The sequence below is a fragment of the Melanaphis sacchari genome, unplaced genomic scaffold (assembly GCF_002803265.2).
Source record: "Melanaphis sacchari strain LSU unplaced genomic scaffold, SCAv2.0 Contig1_pilon_pilon, whole genome shotgun sequence".
Lineage (NCBI taxonomy): Eukaryota > Metazoa > Arthropoda > Insecta > Hemiptera > Aphididae > Melanaphis > Melanaphis sacchari.
In genome coordinates this window covers 5,238,625-5,261,432 of record NW_020270976.1, presented here as the reverse complement: position 1 = coordinate 5,261,432, position 22,808 = coordinate 5,238,625, and the positions used below count along the sequence as shown (strand labels likewise).

At 22.8% G+C, this 22,808-nt stretch overlaps 1 protein-coding gene across 6 annotated transcripts in view; it reads left to right on the top strand.

Moving 5' to 3' along the window:
- LOC112593081 (protein PFF0380w-like) overlaps nt 1–22,808 on the top strand; it is a 48,423-nt gene that overhangs the window by 13,258 nt on the left and 12,357 nt on the right. For 2 of the 6 annotated variants that reach the window (XM_025337334.1, XM_025337333.1), the window contains exons 11-44: nt 692–772; nt 847–1,023; nt 1,434–1,550; nt 1,682–1,789; nt 1,988–2,083; nt 2,150–2,266; nt 2,461–2,568; nt 2,650–2,757; nt 4,033–4,140; nt 6,063–6,191; nt 7,255–7,341; nt 10,581–10,715; nt 11,580–11,663; nt 11,861–11,995; nt 12,318–12,434; nt 13,274–13,402; nt 13,593–13,718; nt 14,034–14,162; nt 14,270–14,386; nt 14,463–14,540; nt 15,127–15,261; nt 15,319–15,405; nt 16,156–16,242; nt 16,589–16,711; nt 16,787–16,876; nt 16,953–17,066; nt 17,256–17,372; nt 17,446–17,538; nt 18,039–18,149; nt 18,362–18,484; nt 18,540–18,629; nt 18,709–18,822; nt 22,238–22,348; nt 22,415–22,465. In XM_025337334.1, coding sequence (XP_025193119.1) covers nt 692–772; nt 847–1,023; nt 1,434–1,550; nt 1,682–1,789; nt 1,988–2,083; nt 2,150–2,266; nt 2,461–2,568; nt 2,650–2,757; nt 4,033–4,140; nt 6,063–6,191; nt 7,255–7,341; nt 10,581–10,715; nt 11,580–11,663; nt 11,861–11,995; nt 12,318–12,434; nt 13,274–13,402; nt 13,593–13,718; nt 14,034–14,162; nt 14,270–14,386; nt 14,463–14,540; nt 15,127–15,261; nt 15,319–15,405; nt 16,156–16,242; nt 16,589–16,711; nt 16,787–16,876; nt 16,953–17,066; nt 17,256–17,372; nt 17,446–17,538; nt 18,039–18,149; nt 18,362–18,484; nt 18,540–18,629; nt 18,709–18,822; nt 22,238–22,348; nt 22,415–22,465 — 3,732 coding nt within the window. The remainder of the gene's footprint in view (nt 1–691; nt 773–846; nt 1,024–1,433; nt 1,551–1,681; nt 1,790–1,987; nt 2,084–2,149; nt 2,267–2,460; nt 2,569–2,649; nt 2,758–4,032; nt 4,141–6,062; nt 6,192–7,254; nt 7,342–10,580; nt 10,716–11,579; nt 11,664–11,860; nt 11,996–12,317; nt 12,435–13,273; nt 13,403–13,592; nt 13,719–14,033; nt 14,163–14,269; nt 14,387–14,462; nt 14,541–15,126; nt 15,262–15,318; nt 15,406–16,155; nt 16,243–16,588; nt 16,712–16,786; nt 16,877–16,952; nt 17,067–17,255; nt 17,373–17,445; nt 17,539–18,038; nt 18,150–18,361; nt 18,485–18,539; nt 18,630–18,708; nt 18,823–22,237; nt 22,349–22,414; nt 22,466–22,808) is intronic. The other 4 variants (XM_025337335.1, XM_025337338.1, XM_025337336.1 and 1 more) reach the window with 4 other exon arrangements.

Sequence of the window (22,808 nt, the reverse complement as noted above, 5' to 3'; positions counted from 1 at the left end):
GTTAATCATGTATTGCTAAGTTGAATTTTTATGTGTATCATATTTTAAATGCAGCTGTTGACAATTTATATTCAATACAAAATAAAAAAGTTTTCTTATAACTTATTTTCAAATCTTGCATCTGATAATAGAAATTTTGATTTAGTGAAAATAATTCAAATTGAAACTTATAGTTCATCAATTAAAACAACTATGATTTTAATTAATAATCATGAAAATATAAACACTGATGTTAATAAAAAATATTTATTTCTTCTAAATATTATAAATTATATATACAGACATGGTTAGTAGTTTAGTTAAAATTTTCAAAATCATTTAAAATATTTATGTAATTATGTTGTTTATTTTTATAATTATAATTTATGTTTTGTATATGTTGTGTTTGGATCAGAGAGAGAAAAAGAGAAAACAATTTTTTCACAGATCTTAAGATTAATACAGTAAATTGAATTTTTGGCTTTTGTATTAAACTTGTTTGTTGGCCTAAGGATTCTTTTATATGAGACTTGGAATAGGTCATTTAATCCAATTATTGTGAACTTATTTAATTTTTAACAAACTGCATATCACACTTTGAAAAATGTCCTTAAATATATATTTTAAATAATTAATTGGTCATATAATTATTCTTTTAGAGGTAATATACTTCTATAGTAAATATGTTTTACAATTAAATAATATTTTTTAGAAAAAGTTGGATTGTCATTATCAGAATCAGTATCAAACAATAATGAGAAAATTGACGATGATGTGGCAGAGACTAGTAGAGGTATAGATTAAATTAAAATTATGATCTTAAAATAATGTTAACTTGAATTACTTTAATATTATTAATGTGTTTAGGTGATGATAATGTTATAAAATCAAAAGTACAAATAGAATATGAGCATAATACAACAAAAAAATCAAAGGATAAAAATAATTTTACAGTCGAAGATACTGTAGTAAATGACAATAATGTTTCACTATGCAAGTCAACTTTTGAAAAGACAGCTAATGATTATGAAGATAAGATTGAAGGTAGGATAATTTACTGCTAAGATTAGTATTCAAAATTTGGTTATAGTTATTAATGATATTTTATTAAATAGTTTCTTTCAAATTAAATACTATTATTTCTTTTGAATTAATAGATTGACATTAGTTTTGACTTTCTTAAATCATTTTTTACTGATTTTTTTACTACAAAACATTTAAATAATTCCTGATGTATACTCTTGTTTTTTTTTTGAAATATCATTTAGTTCATTGTTCAACAATTTTATTTTTTTAACTCTAATCTTAAGTTTATACAGAAAATTTCATTTTTGAAATTATTTTTTATTTTTACATCGACACTTGGGTTCTTCCTGATAAATAGTTTCTGAATTTTGATTAAATTAAAAATTTATTTAATTAAAATGGTTTTCATTGTAGTTCATTGATTTCAGGTGTTAAAGATTATGAATATTCTACATTTAAAGAAACTAATCAATTAAATAGTAAATATTTTGATAAAATAGCGGTTGAAGCACAATCAAGTGACAATGAAAATATCTTTTCAAATGGTAGAGTAGTGTTTTAAAAAATTAAAAAATATACATCTTTTATATATATATATATAAAGAGTATTATTCTGTAAAACTCCCTATTTTAAAATATTTGAAATATTTACATTGCAAATTCTATTTGTATTTAGTGACGTATGAAAATGTTACAACTACAAATAAAGAAAATGAAATACAGACTAATGATATACAGGATTTTAGCAACTCATTGAATGTTTCAATCGCAAATGAGTTAATAAGTGAGTGAAACGAGATTTTGTTTATTGAGAAATATAATTGTATAATAAAATTAATAAAAATATTTTTAATCTTTTCATTAATAATATTTAGACAATTTATTCTTAAATGTATTTCTAATTATTATCCTGTTTTTACTCGATTTTGAATAATTTATTTTTTATATTATATTGTTTTAAATTTATTAATTTGCATTTTAGTTGATGGAAAAAACAAGATAAATTTAAAGGAAAGTAATCCAATACAAGTTAGAACAGATTTGATAACAGAAGAGTTACAGCCTGAAATAAATTTTGGTAGTATTAAAAGTTTAAATATTATAGTAAATGTTATATTAATTCAAAATTATCATTTATCTTTAGTACAAAATGATGATTTTCATGAAGAAATAACAATTTCTAAAACCGAAGATCAATTAATGTTGAATAATCAACAAGATTTCATTGATTTTGATCCTGATTCAGTTAGTGATAAGTCAAGTAAGTGTGTTGTATATTAATCATAAATCTCTTAAACATATTTAATTAAATACTCTTATTTTATTAACCAATAGTATTTATTTTTTTTATTAGCTTGTTTCTTAATTTAATAACATTTTTTATTTTCTTGTTTAAAGATTTCATTTGGTTCTACATAATCAATAATTTTAAAATTTTTTCTTTTTATCTAATAGTTAATGATTTGAATAATTCCTCAAATGAAAAGGAGAATACAAATTTAAGTTTAAATGAAGCGTCACAGCATGGAACAAATTTAAATACTACTGAAAAAAATTCATTTGGTAATATAATTTATAAACAATTATCTTTAGAGGATATTTTACTGTATTTGATATTTAATTTAAATTATTTTATATATTTAGTTGAAACCAATTATTTTGAAGAGGTTGCAACATCTGATTCTCAAGGACAATTTGATGATCAACAAAATTTAACCAATTCAAATGGTGATACAGATTGTAATATTTCAAGTAAGTGAGCTTTAAATAGTTAAGAGTTAATCCTTTTTGCCTTCCTTGTAAATTTTACTGTAATGTTTTAAATAAAAAAAAATTATTTTTATGTTATAAAAAGGATTAAATTATGATTTAATATTTCTATACTATTATTTAACTTAGGATGTGATTTAACAATATATTTCCAGAATAACCTGTTTTTATTTAAAAATAAAGTAAATTTTTTTACCATCTCAACATTCTAAAATCCCAGTGTTAATTATTTTATGTCTATAGTAATATGTTAATATAACACATTAATTATTTCCAATACCAAACTATAATAATTTAAACATTTATACTACATAGATATAGTAAAAAGTTTTTAAATATTATTAAGCTGTATAATATTTTAAAAGTAATTCTTAATATATTTTAATATTCATAGTTATAGCTTTTTTTAGAAACTTATTATTTTGTTTTAAAAAAGAAAACAAATTTTATAGGATGTACAAATAAAAATTAACCATTTAAAAATTTTTTTTCAAAAAAGAAAAAAAAATGTTATGTCATAAAATTATTACATGTAACACTAGATAAATACTTTTAAAGTAATACTTATAAGTATAACAATATATATAAGCTTTTTAAAAATCATAGAAATTAATTGAGGTAGTTAATATTTGTTGTTGGAAAATTTTCTTACAAGACAACATTCTTTAAATTTTTAAATTTTGTTTAAGTAAATTATTTTTTTTTTTTAAATTACACTTAAAGTATTTTAATATTCTGGTAATATTTATAACATAAATGTTTTCTTTAGTTGTATTTGCTGATATCATCTTTGATTTAATTGTTGATTAACTACTGAAAAATTGATTCTTTTATGAAAGTCCATGTATATAATATGTTAGTGTATGTAATCATATTAATTATCAATTTATCATGCATAGTAGAGTTTAGATGTATTTTTTTCCATATTAGTTTTAATGTACTCAAATTCTTAATTCATTAATTTCAAAGCATCATGAAATATTGTTGCTCTCAGACTATTATTGTAGTCTGTTAATAAAACAGTTTTAAGATTCTTAAAAAATAAATATACATGTTTTAATTTTAAAAGTTACATGTTGTATTAATAAAATGCCCAGAGTTCAAAAATGTTTATATCATAACTGTAAATATTGTTAACATAAAGTTTGATTTGGTACACTTTTTAATCTATAACTTAACTATAACAAATGAAGATTACAGCTTAAAATAAATTTAAATGGTAGTGCTACAATTGACATTTTATTTATTAATATATAGTAGATAATGATCAACCTGAAGAAGTTACAATTGGTGATTTTAAGCAACATATTAGAACGGAATTGCAAAATAGTATCAACTCTATAAATTTTTCAACTACAAAACCATGTAAGTAATTTTTCATATTAAAAGTATTTTTTGAACTTTTATAAATTGGTTCTATGTATACCTTGTATAGTTGTATACTATTTAGTATAAATATTATATGAATTATATTAATTATGATTTGATAAACATTAAACTTCATTTGATTTAAAATATTAGAATATATTAGTCGTGTTATTAAAACATTGAAATTTTCTGAAAAGTGATACAAATAAATTATTGGTTTTTTTAGACTTAATTATTTCATTAGGTTTATCCGCCTGGTGTTAAGTATCTTTAAAAATGAACAACACTTAATTTAAAATCTGTAGAAATATAGTATATATTATATACCAATATAAATATCAGATTATAGGCTCTGAATTTTCTATTAACTTGTTATGATACTTAAATTATTATTAATGCACAATAATTATAGTGTTAGACATTATTATTATTAGATTTAAAGATTACTATGCATTTATATGGGAAATTTATTTTTGATGCTTATAAAATTTGAATATGATAAATTAATAAAATTTAGTTATTAATTGTACTTATAAGTAATAAGTAATGATATAATTTTTATAAGTATACATTGAGTCCAAAAAATGTTCACGAGTCCTGTTAGTATTTTTGCGGAAATTATTTAAATATAGTTTTTTTACAGTTTTAAATAAAAACATTTTTATTTAATGGAATACTATAAAAATCTTTTTTACTTAATTTAGATTTTTAAATTTTAAGATACTTGTATTTTTGAACTTGACTCTAATTTTTTGAAATTGACCAAGTTGAAGCATAAAGCTTTTGATTTTGTAAATTAATAGTTACGTTAATAAAACACAAATTACATGTTTCTTTTCTAGTGGGACAAGGATTTTTTATCTTTATTACATTATTTGTTGAGCTTTAGCTAAGATTAATATTATTTATATTTCAAAATTTTATTTTTAATATTTTTAACACAAAGTTGAGATTTTGAAAATTCTCCAGCGTTCATAGTACCTATTGATATAATTTATTGCGCTCTTTGATCTATTAAATCTATTTTGTCCATTGACATCACTTTAGAGTTAAAATTAAGTGAATAGCATTAAAAAATCGATGAATACTCAACTAATAAATTATATGCCAACTAATATCCATGCAATTTAGTTGATTATTTTTTCAATTTCAATATATAATTTTTTTTAAAGTATGATAAAAAAATGACTGAATATTTTAAAAATTATAAATTTAATTACAGAGGTCCCACGTTTTGTGGACATACCATTTTATCTTTTAAAATAAATTTCTGAAGCGTCATGGGCGTAAATAATTGTGGGAGAGGACTAAGGAGGCTTAGTTCTTTCTAAAATATGTTACTTCGTTTTAATTCTATACATTTAAATATACAAGTTATCTTTATTATAATAAATTATATAATTTATAAATGTATAATCAATATTTATAACTAATGATAATAGATAAATACAATAATAATAATGTGTTTGTGATCTGTTATAAGTATATCTTTTAAATAGTTAAAAGTTATAAAAACGGACTATCGCGTCGAGTACTGCTGCGCTTTGAACGATTTGTATTGTTGTCCGAATATTTACATACACATATACAAACAGCGAAAGCGTGTATATGAACAATCTACCGTTAGGTTGCCCTTACGTCCATTTGAACCATTAGTTTTGTTGTTTTAGTTTAATTACAATCAAAATTATTTTAATTTTTTTTGAAGTATTTTCTTAGTTTTTATGTTAAGTTAACTTTCTAATAAATTCATCCCAAAAAATGAACATTTTTATTTTTCAAAACATAATCTAAATATTTATTATCATTTAACTTATTCATTGCCTTAGTTTTTATTAGTCTGAAACTCTACTCATTCAATTATTTAATAACATACTTTTTTTGAATATTGTTGAATTGAATATTATTTTTATTTTTAGGTTGTATTATTAATTCATTTTTTAAATCAATGAATAAAGATCCACATCGTGCCACAACAATTCAAATCAAAGATTATGCGACAGGCATCGAGAAGAGTGTGACATTTGATCAAAGAAATACTGTAAATGGTAATTAGCATTACTATAATATTATTTATGGGAATCTGTGCTCAAATTATTTAAGATTAATTATAATATCAATTAGAAATTTAGTTTTTATGCTATAACTCTGAAATAATTATTTTTCTAATTCTTACTAAAAAAATAATTTTATTTTCAATAATTAAATATAAATGAATTAATAAATAAATATTAGCTTTAATTATACTCAATTGATTAATTCAATTCTGTGATTAATATTAATGACTGATAAATTAGGAACAGAATCTTGATAAAGTATCTTAAATTGTAATTAATCTCATCAAACTTTTGTAAAAAAAAAAAAAAAAATAAATAAAAAAGTGATATTAATAATTATTTGATACTTGTCAGTAAACTTAGAGATTCTTTTCTTCACATTCACACATTTCCATGATATAATTAAATAATAATTTTTTATCAGTAAGTTTTCTGAATGATCTATATATTTTTAATTGGATACTTTTTAAATCACTAAAGCTAAGTAGTGTATCTGGTGTGTAGATTATTTTAATAATTGATAGTTAGAAATTAATATATTTCAAAAATTTCATATAAATTATGTCTAATGTTCACAGTGAAAAGATAATTCATTAAATTGGAAGTAAATACATTTAAGTTTAAAAAATAAATTATTTTAAAATTATTAACTAATAAAACACATCTTAACTTAGGTATTATATTTTTATTATTTGAACAAAGTAAAAAAAGTATGAGTTCCTCTTTGTAAAACATAGTTTTTATCCTGATTTATTATTAAAATGTTAGTATATTATGAATATGTTACGTTTCAGTACTGACAACGGTATTTTTATATTTTTAAATTACATAAATTCAACCTTAACTCTTTTGAAATCTGTTTGTTTAATTCTGTTTCTAGAACAAATATTCAAGATTCTTAATTTTCTATATTATTAGGAGATATTTATGTTTTTTATTTGATTATTATCAACTTATATTAACTAGTATTAAAGTAAGAAAGTAAATATGAATAATCAGTGATATTAAAATATTTATATTTTTATAGATATAATTAATTTGTTTTGATTATTAGGACACAACTTAAATGCTTCTGTAAAACAAGAAACATTTAATGAACCTTGTAATAATCTTGATGATAATCATGATGGTGATATCCGAGGTAAGTGTGAATATTTAGTTAGAATCATAACCAGATTTAATATTAACTTTAGAATATGGAAATGAAAATTAGTTATTTTTTATTTGATTTAAATAATAAAAAAAACCTAATTTTGAATCGATAGGAAATTAAATCCCTTTCCTCTCCTAAAGTTTCTCTTACCCATACTATTTTGTTGGCGTTATTGCTTTTATATCTTATTATAATTAGGGTTACGGATGTTATAGTACTAAAAAACTAGTAAAATTGATTGCAGTATTGCACTAAAATATACCAAAATTTGCACTAAAAAATAGAACCGTATGTAATTTATTCAAATTTTCAAAATCCAACGCCTTTTGGTTTGGAGCCAGTGAGTTTTTATACCTTGAAAAACTTTGTTCTACGTCTGTTGATATTAGCGGAGCGTACTTAAAATAAACTAAATCGCATACAGCCAAATCTTTAGGTTAACCTAACATAACCTTAGCCTCTTACAATATTTACGAAACCGTTTAAAAAGTATTAAAAAAGTATAATCATGTGAAAAACTCAGGGTTGGCACGAAAAAGTCCAGCCCAAAAAAACCCGGGCTGCTTTTCTGGGTTAAACCCACTTGATTTTTGAAAAAACCTGGGTTGTTTTTTTGGGTTAAGCCCGCTCAGTATTTTGAAAAAACTCTGGCTGCTTATTTAGATAAATAAAAATTCACTCTTATTTTTTTTTTTTTTAACTTTGTGTTAATTTTCAGAAAAATTTACTTTAAGGTATTTTTTTTTCCAACTTGAATATTAAATTGATTTAAAAAAAATGTAATAATTTATTTTTTTTAATTAGGTAAGTATAACTAAAAATTAAAAATGAAAAAAATTACACACCAATGGTCTATAGAAATGTTAACAATTTTTATTTTTTATTAAGGTATAAAATTTAAAAAAATTATTAATAGTATTAGGTAACTTTCCTGTAAAAACTTACTTAATAAATAATAATAAAAACAAAAATTAACAATTAATAAAATAACAAATACTGAACTTAACAACGTCAATAACAATTAACAATTTATTAAAAATTGAGAAAAATCAAAAAACAGAGCAGCTAATACGTACAGCAATACTAATACGGAAAAACCCGATAAAACCACCCATTATCACCTTTACAATAAAACCCACTGGGTTTTATGGTTTTTTGGGGTTTTTTTTGAAAAAACCAAACCGGGTTGGGTTTTTTCAATAAAGCTCGGGTTTTTGCCAACTCTGGAAAAACTTACAAAAATTGTTTTATAAATGTGTAAATTCTATAAAATTGCAATAAAAATCCAAAAACTTGCGGAAAATTGCACTTAAAACTTTTAGATTTTATTTTTTACTTACATAACACGCATTTTAATCTAAGCAATTAATTGAAAAAGTAGAAAAAAAGTTGTAAATGCAACAACATCCGTACCCTACTTATAACTTATAAGTTATAACATATTATATAATATATTTTTTAAATTTATTAGTTAAAATAATAAAAGGATATACTTTAATCAAAAATGAATAACTAAATAATACAACTACATAATCTATTTGACAGTATTTATAATTATTTTTAAAGTTAACACATTTTGGAAAATAATATTTTTATTTGTTTATTCATTAACAAATTTAATATCTATATTTTTTCCTATTGAAATTTTTTTTTTTAAATTTTAAGTGAGATTTTTTCTTTTTAATAATATTGTGTTAAAGTTAAAAGGATCCAAAATTTATTTAACAACATTTGTTTTCAAAATTATGATAGGTTTAAAACTTTCAAGTTGGCATGTAGGAACAAAGTTAATAGGCCTATTTTTATCGTTATAAGACGGCAATGATCGTTCTATGGTAGTTATTTTCATATTTTTCATTCAGTTTAAGAGAGAGTGCCCATTCAACTGGCGTAAACTCGTCGCGTCGCGTATATCTATTATCACAGTGAGCGTTGATGTCTGTCGCTCATGGCTCCGCCGACATGCAATGAGACATATAGCTAGTGAATTATATTACTATTACATTTTTTCACAAAACTTCGTCACCATTAATTTACGTTAATAATAAGTATTAAAATGTATGAATTAAATATACTTATTAATAATTGTAAAAATATTAATATATTTCGCGCTAACCTATAATACGATGAACTATAATATAAATACTATATTTTTACAATCGGTTATATATATTTGACGTTGGCTGTCGACCGCGACGAGTAAAAGCAGCGGTTGACAATTATTGGAGACCAATTATATTGTATCTGTAATTTGCCAGCGGCAGCGGCTTAGTATTCTTAAGAATGGAGTATAATTACTTCAAACATTATAAATGTTTTATAAAATAAAATATTTTTACTTTTTTTTATTGTTATGATTTTTCATTTTTTTGTTATAACTTGTATTTTTATTTCTTTTTCTAAATTAGAATATTTTAAGGTTTACTTATATATTATTATATATACATGTAAAATGTTGAACCAGTATTCATTTGTTTGAATTATTTAAAGCATGTATGTGGTTAGTAGAGTAGTACGAAGGGCATTCTACAAAATATTGGTCCATTACACTCCGCTCTTCTAAATTTTAAATATAAGTTATAACTAATAAACTACTTATCATAAAATTGATTTTTATAAATCTAATACTTTTGGAATAATATTTTTCTTTGGAATATAATATTAAAAATGTTAATTGTTTTTCAAAGAAAAAAAAAACAATAACAAATTATAGTTAAAAAAATAATTTTTTTCTCAAAAATATTTTATAATGACTGAAAATTATGTTAAAGGATTATTATTTTCAAATATGTTTTTGTGTTTTTTGTAATAATGAATCTTCTGTTAAATATATTACTTCGTATATTTAATGCTTATAAAATATCATATTTTAAATCTAAATATTCAACGTGGCAAATTTAATGGTAATTTAGTCGACATGTGTTAGGAGACTATCCACTAATATTTTATTTGGGGTCCATTTTATTCACACCTAAAAGATTTTGTAAGCGGATGTTTATTTATTATTAAAATTCCCACATAAATTTTGTATATTGTATAATATTTTTTATATTTTTCTGACTATTATTTCAATATTAAATCTGCTATTAGTGTCAACATTTTATGTAGGTATAGGAAACTAATTTTTCTACATTAAATTATTAAATTGCATGATACAAAAATAGTGATTTTAATTTTTAGTATCAGCTTTACACATTTATTTCTTTATGTGTATTTATAATTTTTAGGCTGTGAAGAAAATGACATATCTAAACTGAAGAAGGATAGTCAGCAATCTCATAAAATAACTATTCTTTTATCTACAAAATCTGTGACAAGCACCGCTGATAATTTAGACAGTAATCTGAGTTATACTGTTGATGGTAACATTATTATGATAACATATTGATATTTTTAAATTAATTTAAACCAATAATTATTTTATATTATAATTGTTAAATAATCAAACTTATACTAAAATAATTAGATTTTTAAGAGTTCACTTCTGTTCAGACTCGATTTAGGTTAAACTTTATCCTTGCAGATTTACAGTAAAATCTATTATTTTATTACAGAGTTGAAATGTCAGAAAAATAGACTAAGTGAAAAAAGTTGTATTCTCTGCTGGCCTTATGAATTTAATATGTAATGAATCATTACTGACATTACTAATGAATCATTAGTAATGATGTTAAACATTTTAAAACTAGAAAAATTTTAAATGCTTCTAATTGTCATGACAGTATTTGCTAATAAAAAAAAAAAAAAAAAACCCAACTAGTTATTATAAAATAATTCATTAAATAAATAAACTCTAATAATGTAATTGTTAAATATACAAAGTATGTAATATACATCATTCATTAGATTCAATATTCCATCCAAAATTATGTTAAATAAAAATAATCCTGAAATTTAAAAAAAAAACAAACTATTATTTTCATAAAAAAAAAGATATTGAAATTGATTCGGCTTGAATTATTAATACAGAAGATCACTTTTGAACTAAATTTAAAAATGGCAGGATGATCACTAGCATGTGTTAAATTGGTTTATTTATATTTTTTTTTATTTTAAAAGGAGTTAAAAGCATGGAAAATATTACAATTTGAAAGTCCCCATTATGTAAATTTGTTATTACAACATTCTTAATTAATTTTGGACATGTACAAAATATAAATGCGTATTTTTGGTTTTGTTTTTTTAACTAATTTTTTTGCTTAAAATATTCTGTATGCTTATTATAGAAGTTGGCGACGTCAAAGTTGAAAATATGATGGAAGTAACAGCAATTTTTAATTCCGAAGATAGCTTTATTAAAAAACAGTCAAGTAAGTGATACTCTATTAAATCTAATTTAAATTTAATTTAAATAAATATAATTTAATTAATTCTACTTTAATCACATATTTTTTTACTACATCTTTCATTATTATTTTTACAAATTTAACTAAAAATCTATAAAAAAAAAAAAAAAACAATACAACTAAGAAATATGTTTATTTAATTTTTTTTCTATAATTTTTAGGTGATGTGATTAATGATAATCAGGCTTTAGAAAAAAGTAATTTTTCAAAAGTTGAAAGTAATTCATCAACTTCTACAACTACTCTGGTAAATAATATAAGGAAAGTTAATGATTGTGAAGATATAACTATTACAAGTAAGATTCTTATAATATAAGTTTTAATTTTAATTTCAATTAACAAAGTTCAAAATTTAGAAATAAATAAGTACAAAATAAATAGAAAATTATATTTTTAATATTGATTTTTGATTTGATTAAAATGTGGGTTGAAATATTTTATAAAGTGTTAAGTTTTTTTTTAATAAATTTAAAGTAAATTATTCAAATAAAAATATTTAAATGTTGAGTGATTAAATTTCTTTAAATTTAAATTAATAATTTGTGTAAATTAATTTTATAAATTGGGTTTTTGTGAAAATTATATAGAAATAATCTGACAGATATACTCATATTCCAGATCTTATATCAGATACAAATTGTAATTCATCATTAATATTATCAACACCACCACCAATAACAGCACTATCAATTAATAAAGAGAAAATGATTCATCATGATGTGACGGCTAGAACAGGTAAGAATATTTTTGGTGAAGTTAAATTAAGTATGTACAATTTACTGCTGTTAAATCATTTTCAGGTTAAATTAGGTTAGGTTAGGTTAGACCAGGTCACTAAGCTGCCATTTAGAATTTAGTTTAGGTTAAAATAGTTTAATTCCGGTATCAATTAATGTATCCTCTATTCTTAACTAATGCATTCATGTTGAGTTATATAATTTATTTGTGGGAATGATCATATAAAAAAAATAAAAATAATATAGAACAATGCTCATACTGTTTTTATATTTTCTATAAAACTAAAAATTGTAAATACGATAGACAATTTGGCTTTCAAAGATTTTATAGTATTTATTTGGTCCTCTAGTAAAGTTCAGACATTCCAAATTTAATCATAGTATATATTATCAAAACTTACATTAACGGTTATGAATATATCTAAATTAGATTAACAATAAATTATTAAATACTGTTATGTGTTATTGGTTGAATTAAGTTGAAAGTGAGAAGTATGAGAGGTCATTGGAAGTAGGTACTAAAAATTTAATTCATATAGTTGAGTTAAGTGGCGCTGAATTTATACATGAACTGAATCGATCTCTTCATATAATAAAGAAGGTAGTTGGTTTTATTTGTATATGTGTTTTGTTTTTACATTATATAACATATATACTAAATAATTAAATAAATAACTTAGGTTATTAGTTATTAAAGGTAGACTACATCCTCAGTGGAGTAGGTGTATTTTGATTTTGTTTCGCTTAAATTCATATGATTCAGCACCACTAGTTGACTCAAACAAATTTAATATTGTATTGAATCATAATATTAATTTATACGAAATTGCATTTTAGATATAATTCCTAAAGAAAACCATTTATTAAATGAGAATTTTTCTTTCAAAATAAATGAATCATTAATACCTACAACTGAGTTGTCAGAAACAAATACTAATAGTTATCTCCCAAGTGACATTACTGAAGGTAATAATTTGTAATTTATTCATGTTTTAAAATTTTGATTTGTGATAAAATTGAGTGTGTTAAAAAAATTGTACTTACATTTTTTTACCTCTAAGCAAATATTTGTTTTTTTTTTTTGTTAATAAATCATTAAAAAAAATAATAAAAAAATAGGGATTTATTAAATTAACTTAAAAAAATTTATTTTTAGGTTTGAACACAAATGACTGTTTAATTTCAAATGATATTTTTATTGGCCTTGAAACTGATAATTTAACCTCAACAACTGAGTCAATTTCTATGAATATTAATAACCAACAAAAAAGATTGACAGAGAGTAAGGTTTATTCATTTATACTAGACATTTTATGGTGTTATGGAGTTTTATGGTTGACTTTCAACTAGGCACATATTGAATTATCCATTCATTTTCCTGTTATTTTGCTATTGATTTAAAATTCTTTTTGTGTATCATTATTTCTTTTTCTTTTATATCTTGTATATACCTTACATTACTCATTGTTTATTTTCAATCCATGCATTGAATATATTATTCAAACAATAGATTTATATATAATTGTTCATTAATAATAACTTTATAAAAGTTATTTAAGTGTTGTTCAATTTTTAATTTGTTCATCATTGTATTTAGATCTAATTCCTAATCTGAACCATACATTAAATGAAAGTTTTCCTTCTGAAACAAGTAAATCATTAATATCAACAACTGAGTTATTGGAAATCAATACTAACAACTATCTTCAGAGTGACATAACTAAAGGTAGAAATGTGTAATTTATTAATGTTTTTAAAAGTATTTAATTGTAACAATTAATAATAAGTTTTGTTAGCTTTAATTTTAATTTATCTTCAAAATTTTATTTTAAGATTTGACTTCTTATGATTGTTTAACTTCTAATAAAAATATTGATTATCTTGAAACAAATGCTTTAACAACATCAACAACTGAGTTGAATATTAATGATCAAGATTATACAATAGAGGGTAAGGTTTATTGATATTTGCAATAAGTGATAATATTGTATTTATATTTCATATTAATTAATATTTTTATTTATAGTATCAGATTTAGCTAAGAAAATGAATCAAAAGGAAGTAGATATTAATAATAGTAATATTTGTGCTGATTATGATCAAGGTGAGTAATCATGATATTCTATTTAATTATATTTGTTACTATTTAATTATTTTAAAATATCACCACCATATATTGGAAACTCTGTTAATTATAATCACAGTATTTTATTACAAAGATGATGTTATGCTGTGCTTTTAACAGTTATATTGTCTCTATTATAAACTAAGAATATATAATTCTCACGTTTCTGATTCCAAAGTTTTTAATGTTGGAGCTGATTATAAATATCTAGTATATAATGTATGAAATTTAAAAAATATTTCTATGTTTATTTTTCTTGGATAGTTTTTATGGAAAGTGTTAGCCATTGAATATTTTATATATACAAATAATAAATATGAAATTTAGATATGTTTCTATGTATTATATAAATTTTACTACATTTTTTACAAACAATGTCTGATAGACAATAACCACAGATTGGTTATGTTTTTGATAAATGATTTTTTTTTAATGTGCAACAAACAATTTTATATTTATTATTTTACAGTGTTTAAAAAGTAGATACAATTCTAAATGTATATTAAAGTTATGTTCAAGCTTTAAGTTATTATTTATATGATTGTGTTAAAATATTTTGTCTTAGATTTTACATCAAATAATAGTTCAATAAACCAAAATAATGATCTTGATACTGGAAGTTCTTCAAGTTCATCAATGTCAACTAAGAAAATGATAAATAAAAAGAAAATTAAAGACCAAAAAAATAAAGATATTGATGGTATAAAGTGAATTTATTTTCCTCTTATAAGTAATATTAATTTAGAATAATGTGTAGGAGTAGATCATGCCAAGAGAGTGAATACATCGTTAACTACAGATTCAAGAAAAAAGGATATTCATAACAAATACAAACAAACTAAGGGTAATGATTAGGGCCTGGATTTATATGCTTTAAAAACCTCAGAAATATGCATTATAAAATATGCATTTATGCTTTTATTTTAAAGAAATATACCCTATAAAATAAAAAAAATTGAATAAAAGTTATGCACACTCAGATCACCTCTAACACGACTAATGTATGATTCACTAAAACCTATTCAATAACAGATTACTACTTGTCCTGATAGGTCTTATATGAGATAAGAAAACGACTTTATTGAATTACATGGACTAGAAATATAACTGTAAATACGTTATTTTAAATTAAATTTAGCAAAATATTACATATTATGTAGTTAAAAACTGTTTATATGCAATAAAAGATTGTAAAATACAGAAATATGTAGTACATGTCAAAAAATGCAAAATAAAACTTAATATTTTGGGTCTATTGACTACAAATCAAATTTGAAGCTTGCTAATTTTTGGACTGTTCAGAAAAAACATGCAAATGTATATAAATTCGGGTCTTAGTAATGGTTATTCATCAATTAATAATGACTAATACTTGATAGCCACTTAAGTAATTTTTACATTCATTTATTTTATTTATATTTTTGTACAATTTATAATTTTAAAATAAATTACTATTTTTCTAGAACTAATGGTAATTTTACTTGAGTAATACTGAAGTTTAAAACATCTAGTTTTTCATGGTTATCACTTTCAATTAAAAATAAAAAAAAAGTGAATACTAATTATTATTTCTTCATGTATTAATGTTAAATAGGAGAAGATAATATCCAGAAAGTAAAAACATACTCAACAAACGAGTCAAAACATAAGGACATTTATGAAAAACACAAACAAACTATAGGTAAAGACTCTTGACTGATACTGGTTTTCATAATAAATTATTTACCATATAATTTATAGTTCTATCAAATACTTGAGATAAACAAAATATTTTGAAAAAATTTTAATGAGTAAATCCAAGGATTTTGATGATAATGATATAGTTGCTATCAACAATCCAACAAGGTGTCTCGTTTTTTTAGTTTTACAATTTAATGTGTATAATTAAATTAATGAGCTTTAATTTTTCAAATTTGAATTTTTCTGATACTATTTTGAGTTAATATTTTTTGTTCTTGCATTGAACTTAAAATTAATGGTTTTTTTATTTGAGTAGTTGTTTATGTAATTCTTATAAAATATTTTAGATCCTATTTCAAACAATAGTTATGCATCAAGCCAAATCGATGATCATGGAACTGGGTGTTCTTCTAGTTCTTCAATATCAACATATGTATCTAAGAAAAATAATAAATTTAAAAATCTTAAAAGTAAAAATGCCTAATAGTATTATTTAAGTACATTTTGCTATTATATTTATACTAACATGTATATTTTGTTCTAAGATCATGTTCGAAGAGTAAAAGCATATTCATCAATATCAAAAACGAACTTAAATATTCAAAATAAATATAAAAAAAGCAATGCAACTAAAGGTATTCATTTTCCTTTTATATTTACAAAAATTTAAAGTTAAACATAAATGTATGATTTTAAAATTAATTTTCTTAGAAGATGATAATTTAAGAAAACCACATGATTATGAAAAATACATTAAAAGCAAGTCAAAGGATGTAAAAAGTAATGCTGATAAATATAGTTTTAATGACGCAGACTATAATCAAGGTAAGTAGGGCAACTGGTCAAGATTAAAATTATTAAATAATTAAAAAAATTAATTTTTTTAAATTTTGTTTTAAATATTTGTAAATTTAAATTTCTCTGATTCCATTTTTAACTTAATTATACAATTTATGCTATATTAATATTCAATTAAAACTATTCATTTAATTTTGTTAAATATTTTTATTCCAGGTGTTACTTCTTATAATAGTCTTAATATTCATAAAAACGATCAACCTAAAGCTTGTAGTATTACGTCCTCATCAACATTTACAAAAAAGGCAAATAAGAAAATTAAAGAAAATAAAAGTAAAATAATTAATGATAGTATTGATTGATTGATTATTATGATGTTTTATGAATTAATTACTAATGGTTTTAGGAGATGGTAATTTACAGAGATCAAAATTATCAATTTCATCAAAGAGGTTTAGCAATAGGATTGTTTTTGACAAATACAGAGAGTCAACTGAAGGTAATCATTGATAATAATTTTATTGTTATTACTAGGTTTACTAGGTTTAGGAGAAATATATTTTGTTGTATATAATAGACCGGGGGTCTCCAACCTTTTTTTATGGAGGCCAAATCTAAGATACACTTTGGCATCATGGGCCAAATTTTTTTAAAGGAATAGAGAGGTAATGAAATTGAGAATAAAAAAGATATTTTTTGATTTAAGAAAAGTCAATATTTTTTTGATTAACAATCGCCTTAAACATGATAACATCGACGATGATTAATTAAAAGCCATTTATTTTATTTTAAGGTTTTATTATTTTTCTTTTACTAGGAAATATTATTGATAAATAAAAAATATTTTCAAAACATCAGTTAAACTTGTGGCGGGTCAGTTAAAACTGCAGGATGGACCGTAGGTTGGAGACCTCTGCATTGGGCTATTAGAGTGTAATAATAATTTATTAAGGGGGACAATAATATCCTTCTATTACTAACTTATGATATAATTCATAGGTCTGTCAGTTAATTACTTGAAACATACTAAAAATATTAAAAGGTGGCTCAAATCTAAGAACTCATTACAATTTAATGATAAAAATAGTATTGAAACTAATTATCAAGAAGGCGAGTAACATATGTATAAATATTTAATTAAATAAAATTAACTAAAATTATTATAATAAGTTTATTAATTTATATTTTAATATAGTTTTTATTCTTAATTTTTTTGAAGATTTTTAATGTTAATTTTTTGAATTAAAGTTTTTTTTAGAAATCATATTTTTGTATCACATTAAAACTTAATTATTTTATTTTAATGACTTTTAAAATTTCAGATGATGACTCTAATGATCAAACCAATCAATCGGAAATTTTTAGTTCAACATGTTCACCAACATCAATGAACATGATAAGTAAAAAAAATAAATCCAAACATTGCGAAAGTGGAATTTTTGAAGGTAGAATTTTTTTATTGATTGTTCTATCATATAAATTAATTAACATCAATTTTAGGAAAAGATGATAATTGTAGATCAAAAACATCAACAACAACAAAAGAATCCAACAATAAGATACATGATAAATGCAATAAATTAACTAAAGGTAAAGTATCTTAATTGATTTTAACGATTACTTTTTTTTTTTATTGTATTTGTATATTATTATTATATATAATTTATAGATTTATCAGTTAATCATGTAAGGAAATTGAAAGTTCATGAAGAACTTCTTAGCTGTGCATCTAAGGATACCTTTGTCAATAATAAAGATAATTTAGAAGCTGATTATCATTTAAGTGAGTAAAATTATTTTTTTTAATTCAATAAAATAAAATAAAATATGATCATTATTTTTTTATTCTTGCGATTTTTAATCTTTAGTCTGATGTTAATTTTAATAATTATTTATTTTTATTGTTTAAATTAAAAATATGATTGATTAGGTCTTATTTATTTATTTGTATATTTAAACAGGCAAATCCAATTACAATTATTATAAACATATGTTTAGGATATACATAATATTTTGATATTAAATTATTATTTATCTTAACATAATACAACAGTACAGATAGTAATTTGATTGATAAATTGACAAGTTTAAGTATAATAAATGTGATGTTTAGAAAATTATGATTGAAATAATTCACCGAAAAAAAAATATTAAGAATACAAAATGAAAAATATATAATAATAAAAACTTGACTTATAATAATATTGATATAGAATGTAACATTTATACAGCAAAAAGATTATTTAGGTAATTATTAAAATCATTTGATGAAATACAGGAAAACAGATCAATATTTAAATAATTTACAAGTTGCAATAATCTATTTTAAGGGGCATTTTGAGCATATTTTGAACGTTAGAGTGGCACATAAAAAGTATACAACTGCCTAGTTTTACGATTTGGGATATTAAAATTCAATAAAGAAAGTAATTCTGGACAATTAAGTTAATTTAAAAATAAAACATGAATCGAGTATTTTTGTCCATGTTCAAGATTTTCTAATTTTAGGTATGATAATAGTGGTTGATATGATGAGTGAGGAGTACGTTCGATACCAAGCCTAAATTGAATAGTACGTAGATAACGGGTTTGAATTGAATCAATCCTTTTATAGCACTAATTGATTGTGGAGACCAAACTGTGGATCCATAATCAAGTAATTATCTAACAAAGGAACAGTACAGTGATTTTAACGCTTAAGGTTTTGGTTAAGTCTTTACCGCTGCGATTTATGAATTTTGATATGATAATGTGACTATTAAATGAAAGAGGCGGGTCAAAATAAATTCCCAAGTGCTTGGTATAGAAAAACATGATCTAATTTGATGTTTAGATTATAATTATTATGTGAGATTGGATTACAAATTTTAGAGAAAGTCATAATTTTATATTTATTTATATTTAAGAATAAGTTATTTTGAATACACCAAGTGCTAAGTCGATTAAGGTCTTGTTAGTGATTTAATAATACGGTAAAATTTCATATCATTAATAAATAAATTAAATAGTAATAGAGCTAAATGTGATCCCTGAGGGACGACAGAGTTAATTTTGAATAATGAAGAATTAAAACATATTGCTACCTATCAGTTGAAAAACTATAGTCTATTCGGAATGTGATCGTACCTCGGCGGCCAATTTCTGCGCATGGGCGTGGCTTTGTTCCACAGCGCTAGTCTTACGAGCTTTCGTGGTGGCATCTGACCGTCGCGAACGAAAACTGGTCGCCGCCGAGGTACGATCTCATTCCGAATAGACTATAGTTTATGTTAATCGGATATTCTTTATATATTTTATGAGCAATTTTTTTTTTTGAAAAGATTAACTGTCTTAGAGTATTAGAAGACCATAAGGGATACTTTGAAGAGAATATACGTTTTTTTTATGACAGTATGTATTAATTGTATCGTGTAATTTAGTGTAGAATACATTAAGTGTTTCATTAATACATAAATCTTTAAATGTGCAACTCCAATCAGTTGAGCCTACTGCCATTATAATTACAATTAATTAAGTCATGAGCAGTTTCATTTTAATGTAAATTATTATTATTTATTGAAAATGGAAGTGTAATTTGTAAAACAGGATGATATTTATAATCCAAAAGAACAAGTAGATAAGTTTCAAAAGTTACATTTACATTGAAAATATTTGAGAAAACTAGATTAAGTAATGAACCAGAAGCATCATTATATATTAAGTTATATAGCATCAAATTAACATAAGATAAAGTAAATAGAATATTTGATTCAAAAGAATTATTATTTGATAATCTAGGAATAATTTTGTGGTTATTAATGATCCAATTTACATAAGTCAAATTGTAATTACCTAGCACCAAAAATGTATCATTACAATAGGTAAATGATACACATAAGATAATCGATAATGTTGACATGGTTATTATATAAATTTAAATCAAAACGCGGAGGAAAGTATATAGAGCCGACAATTAAACAAATTGAATAAATATATATTTTTACAATTAATTGCTCAACCAAATTGTGTTGTATAATTAAACGATGACACGGAAATTGGATTTTAACGGCAATTAAGACTCTACCACCTCGAACGTCAGAGTCTTGAATTTCTTGGCTATCACATAGGAAAACAGAGTAACAAGATCAAAGTCCAAGTTCAGAGTCATTAATAGAACAGAATAACCAAGTTTGAGTTAATATAATCAAATCATAGTTAAGAAGTGCTATGTTACGTATAAAAGTATCTAATTTGGTATTTAAACCATGAATTTCCTGATATACGTGTAATACAGATAGATTATTTATAGTGGCTAATTTCTTTGGTAGTTTTTTGAAACAGTGGGTATATTGTTGATAAATTTAATGAATAAATTATCTTCACCAGCTTCATTGCGGACCTTAAGTTGGGATACAATTTCCGACCAGATGCAATACGAATATCCTTGAAGTTCGCAGTACCAAGTCATTTTTGTTTTACTCTTAAGACTTCAAAAACATCGGAGTTCGTAGGTAGAGTAGCTATCAGAGGACGTGGTTTATTTGATTGTTTACCCAAGCGACGAACAGATACATGATTTATTTATAGACCAATGCTATTGAGTATTTTGTCGAAAATTCCGAAATGTTAAAAAAAAAAAAAAAAAAAAAAAAAAACAATGTTATAAGCTCGTGATTGGTAATCTATAATTTCAGAGTAGACTGATTCAACGTTAGCTCTAAAAGAAGCCGCAGTTTCAACAGTCGTTATTTGGGTCTCAAGCTTCTCAATTTTAACTCTTAAGGTTTTATTTTCAAAAATAAATTCGGTTAACTGATTGGATAAAATATCAAGTTCAGATTCAATAGTACTGTAATTTTTGTTTTGTATTTTAATTAATTCTCGACAAGAATTGATGGATATTAATTTGTTTGAATAGATTTAAGTTCATTCACCGTGCCCAAAATTTTGTTGAGTGTCTCATTAGTATCAGTGGTAGGAGCAGTCATTACAGAATAAAATGATTCACTGTAATAATAATTACAATTTTAATTTAGTAAAAAAATACATATATTATTAAGTGATCAAAATATTAAAACATAAACCAGTTGTAATAACAAGAATAATTATGTCGTTAATTGAAAAGATAAGTTCGGACAGATCCGCATACTACGACGTCTGAATAATCTGTACTTAAAGACATAATATATATAACTTGTGTCTATTTATTTTTATTTCAGAAAATGTAATACCCAACGAAAGTAATCATCCTGAACCTTGCAGTTCAACAACATCATCAAATGTAACTAAAGAAAAGAAAACTAAAAATCTTAAAAATGATGTCTCTGATGGTAAAATGAATAAATAATTAATAATTTATTATAAATACTAATTAAGATTGGTTTTTTTTTTTAAAGGAGAAGATAAATCTAGCAGACCAGAACCATTTGTTACAGAGTCAAGAGGAGGTATTAATTATAACATAGAAAAAAAATTAACTGATGGTTCGGTTAGGTTAGGTTGGGTTTGGTTAGTTAATCTTTAAAGTTTCTTATGATTATCAATGACCAACTGATTAGGTGATTGTGGAGACTGATGATATCATCTCCACTTTTTAGCAATATTAGACTTGCAGTTGGCATTTAGTAAATTTATTCTACTTTTAAAAGTTTGGAGTTTCATGATCAAATCTGCAATTTTAAAGTCTACTGCCTTTTTATTCATTATTATTTATTTTTAAGATTATCTCCGACCATTATATTGTTCATATGTTTATTTACTTTAGCGATAATTATATGGGTCTGGAAGTAA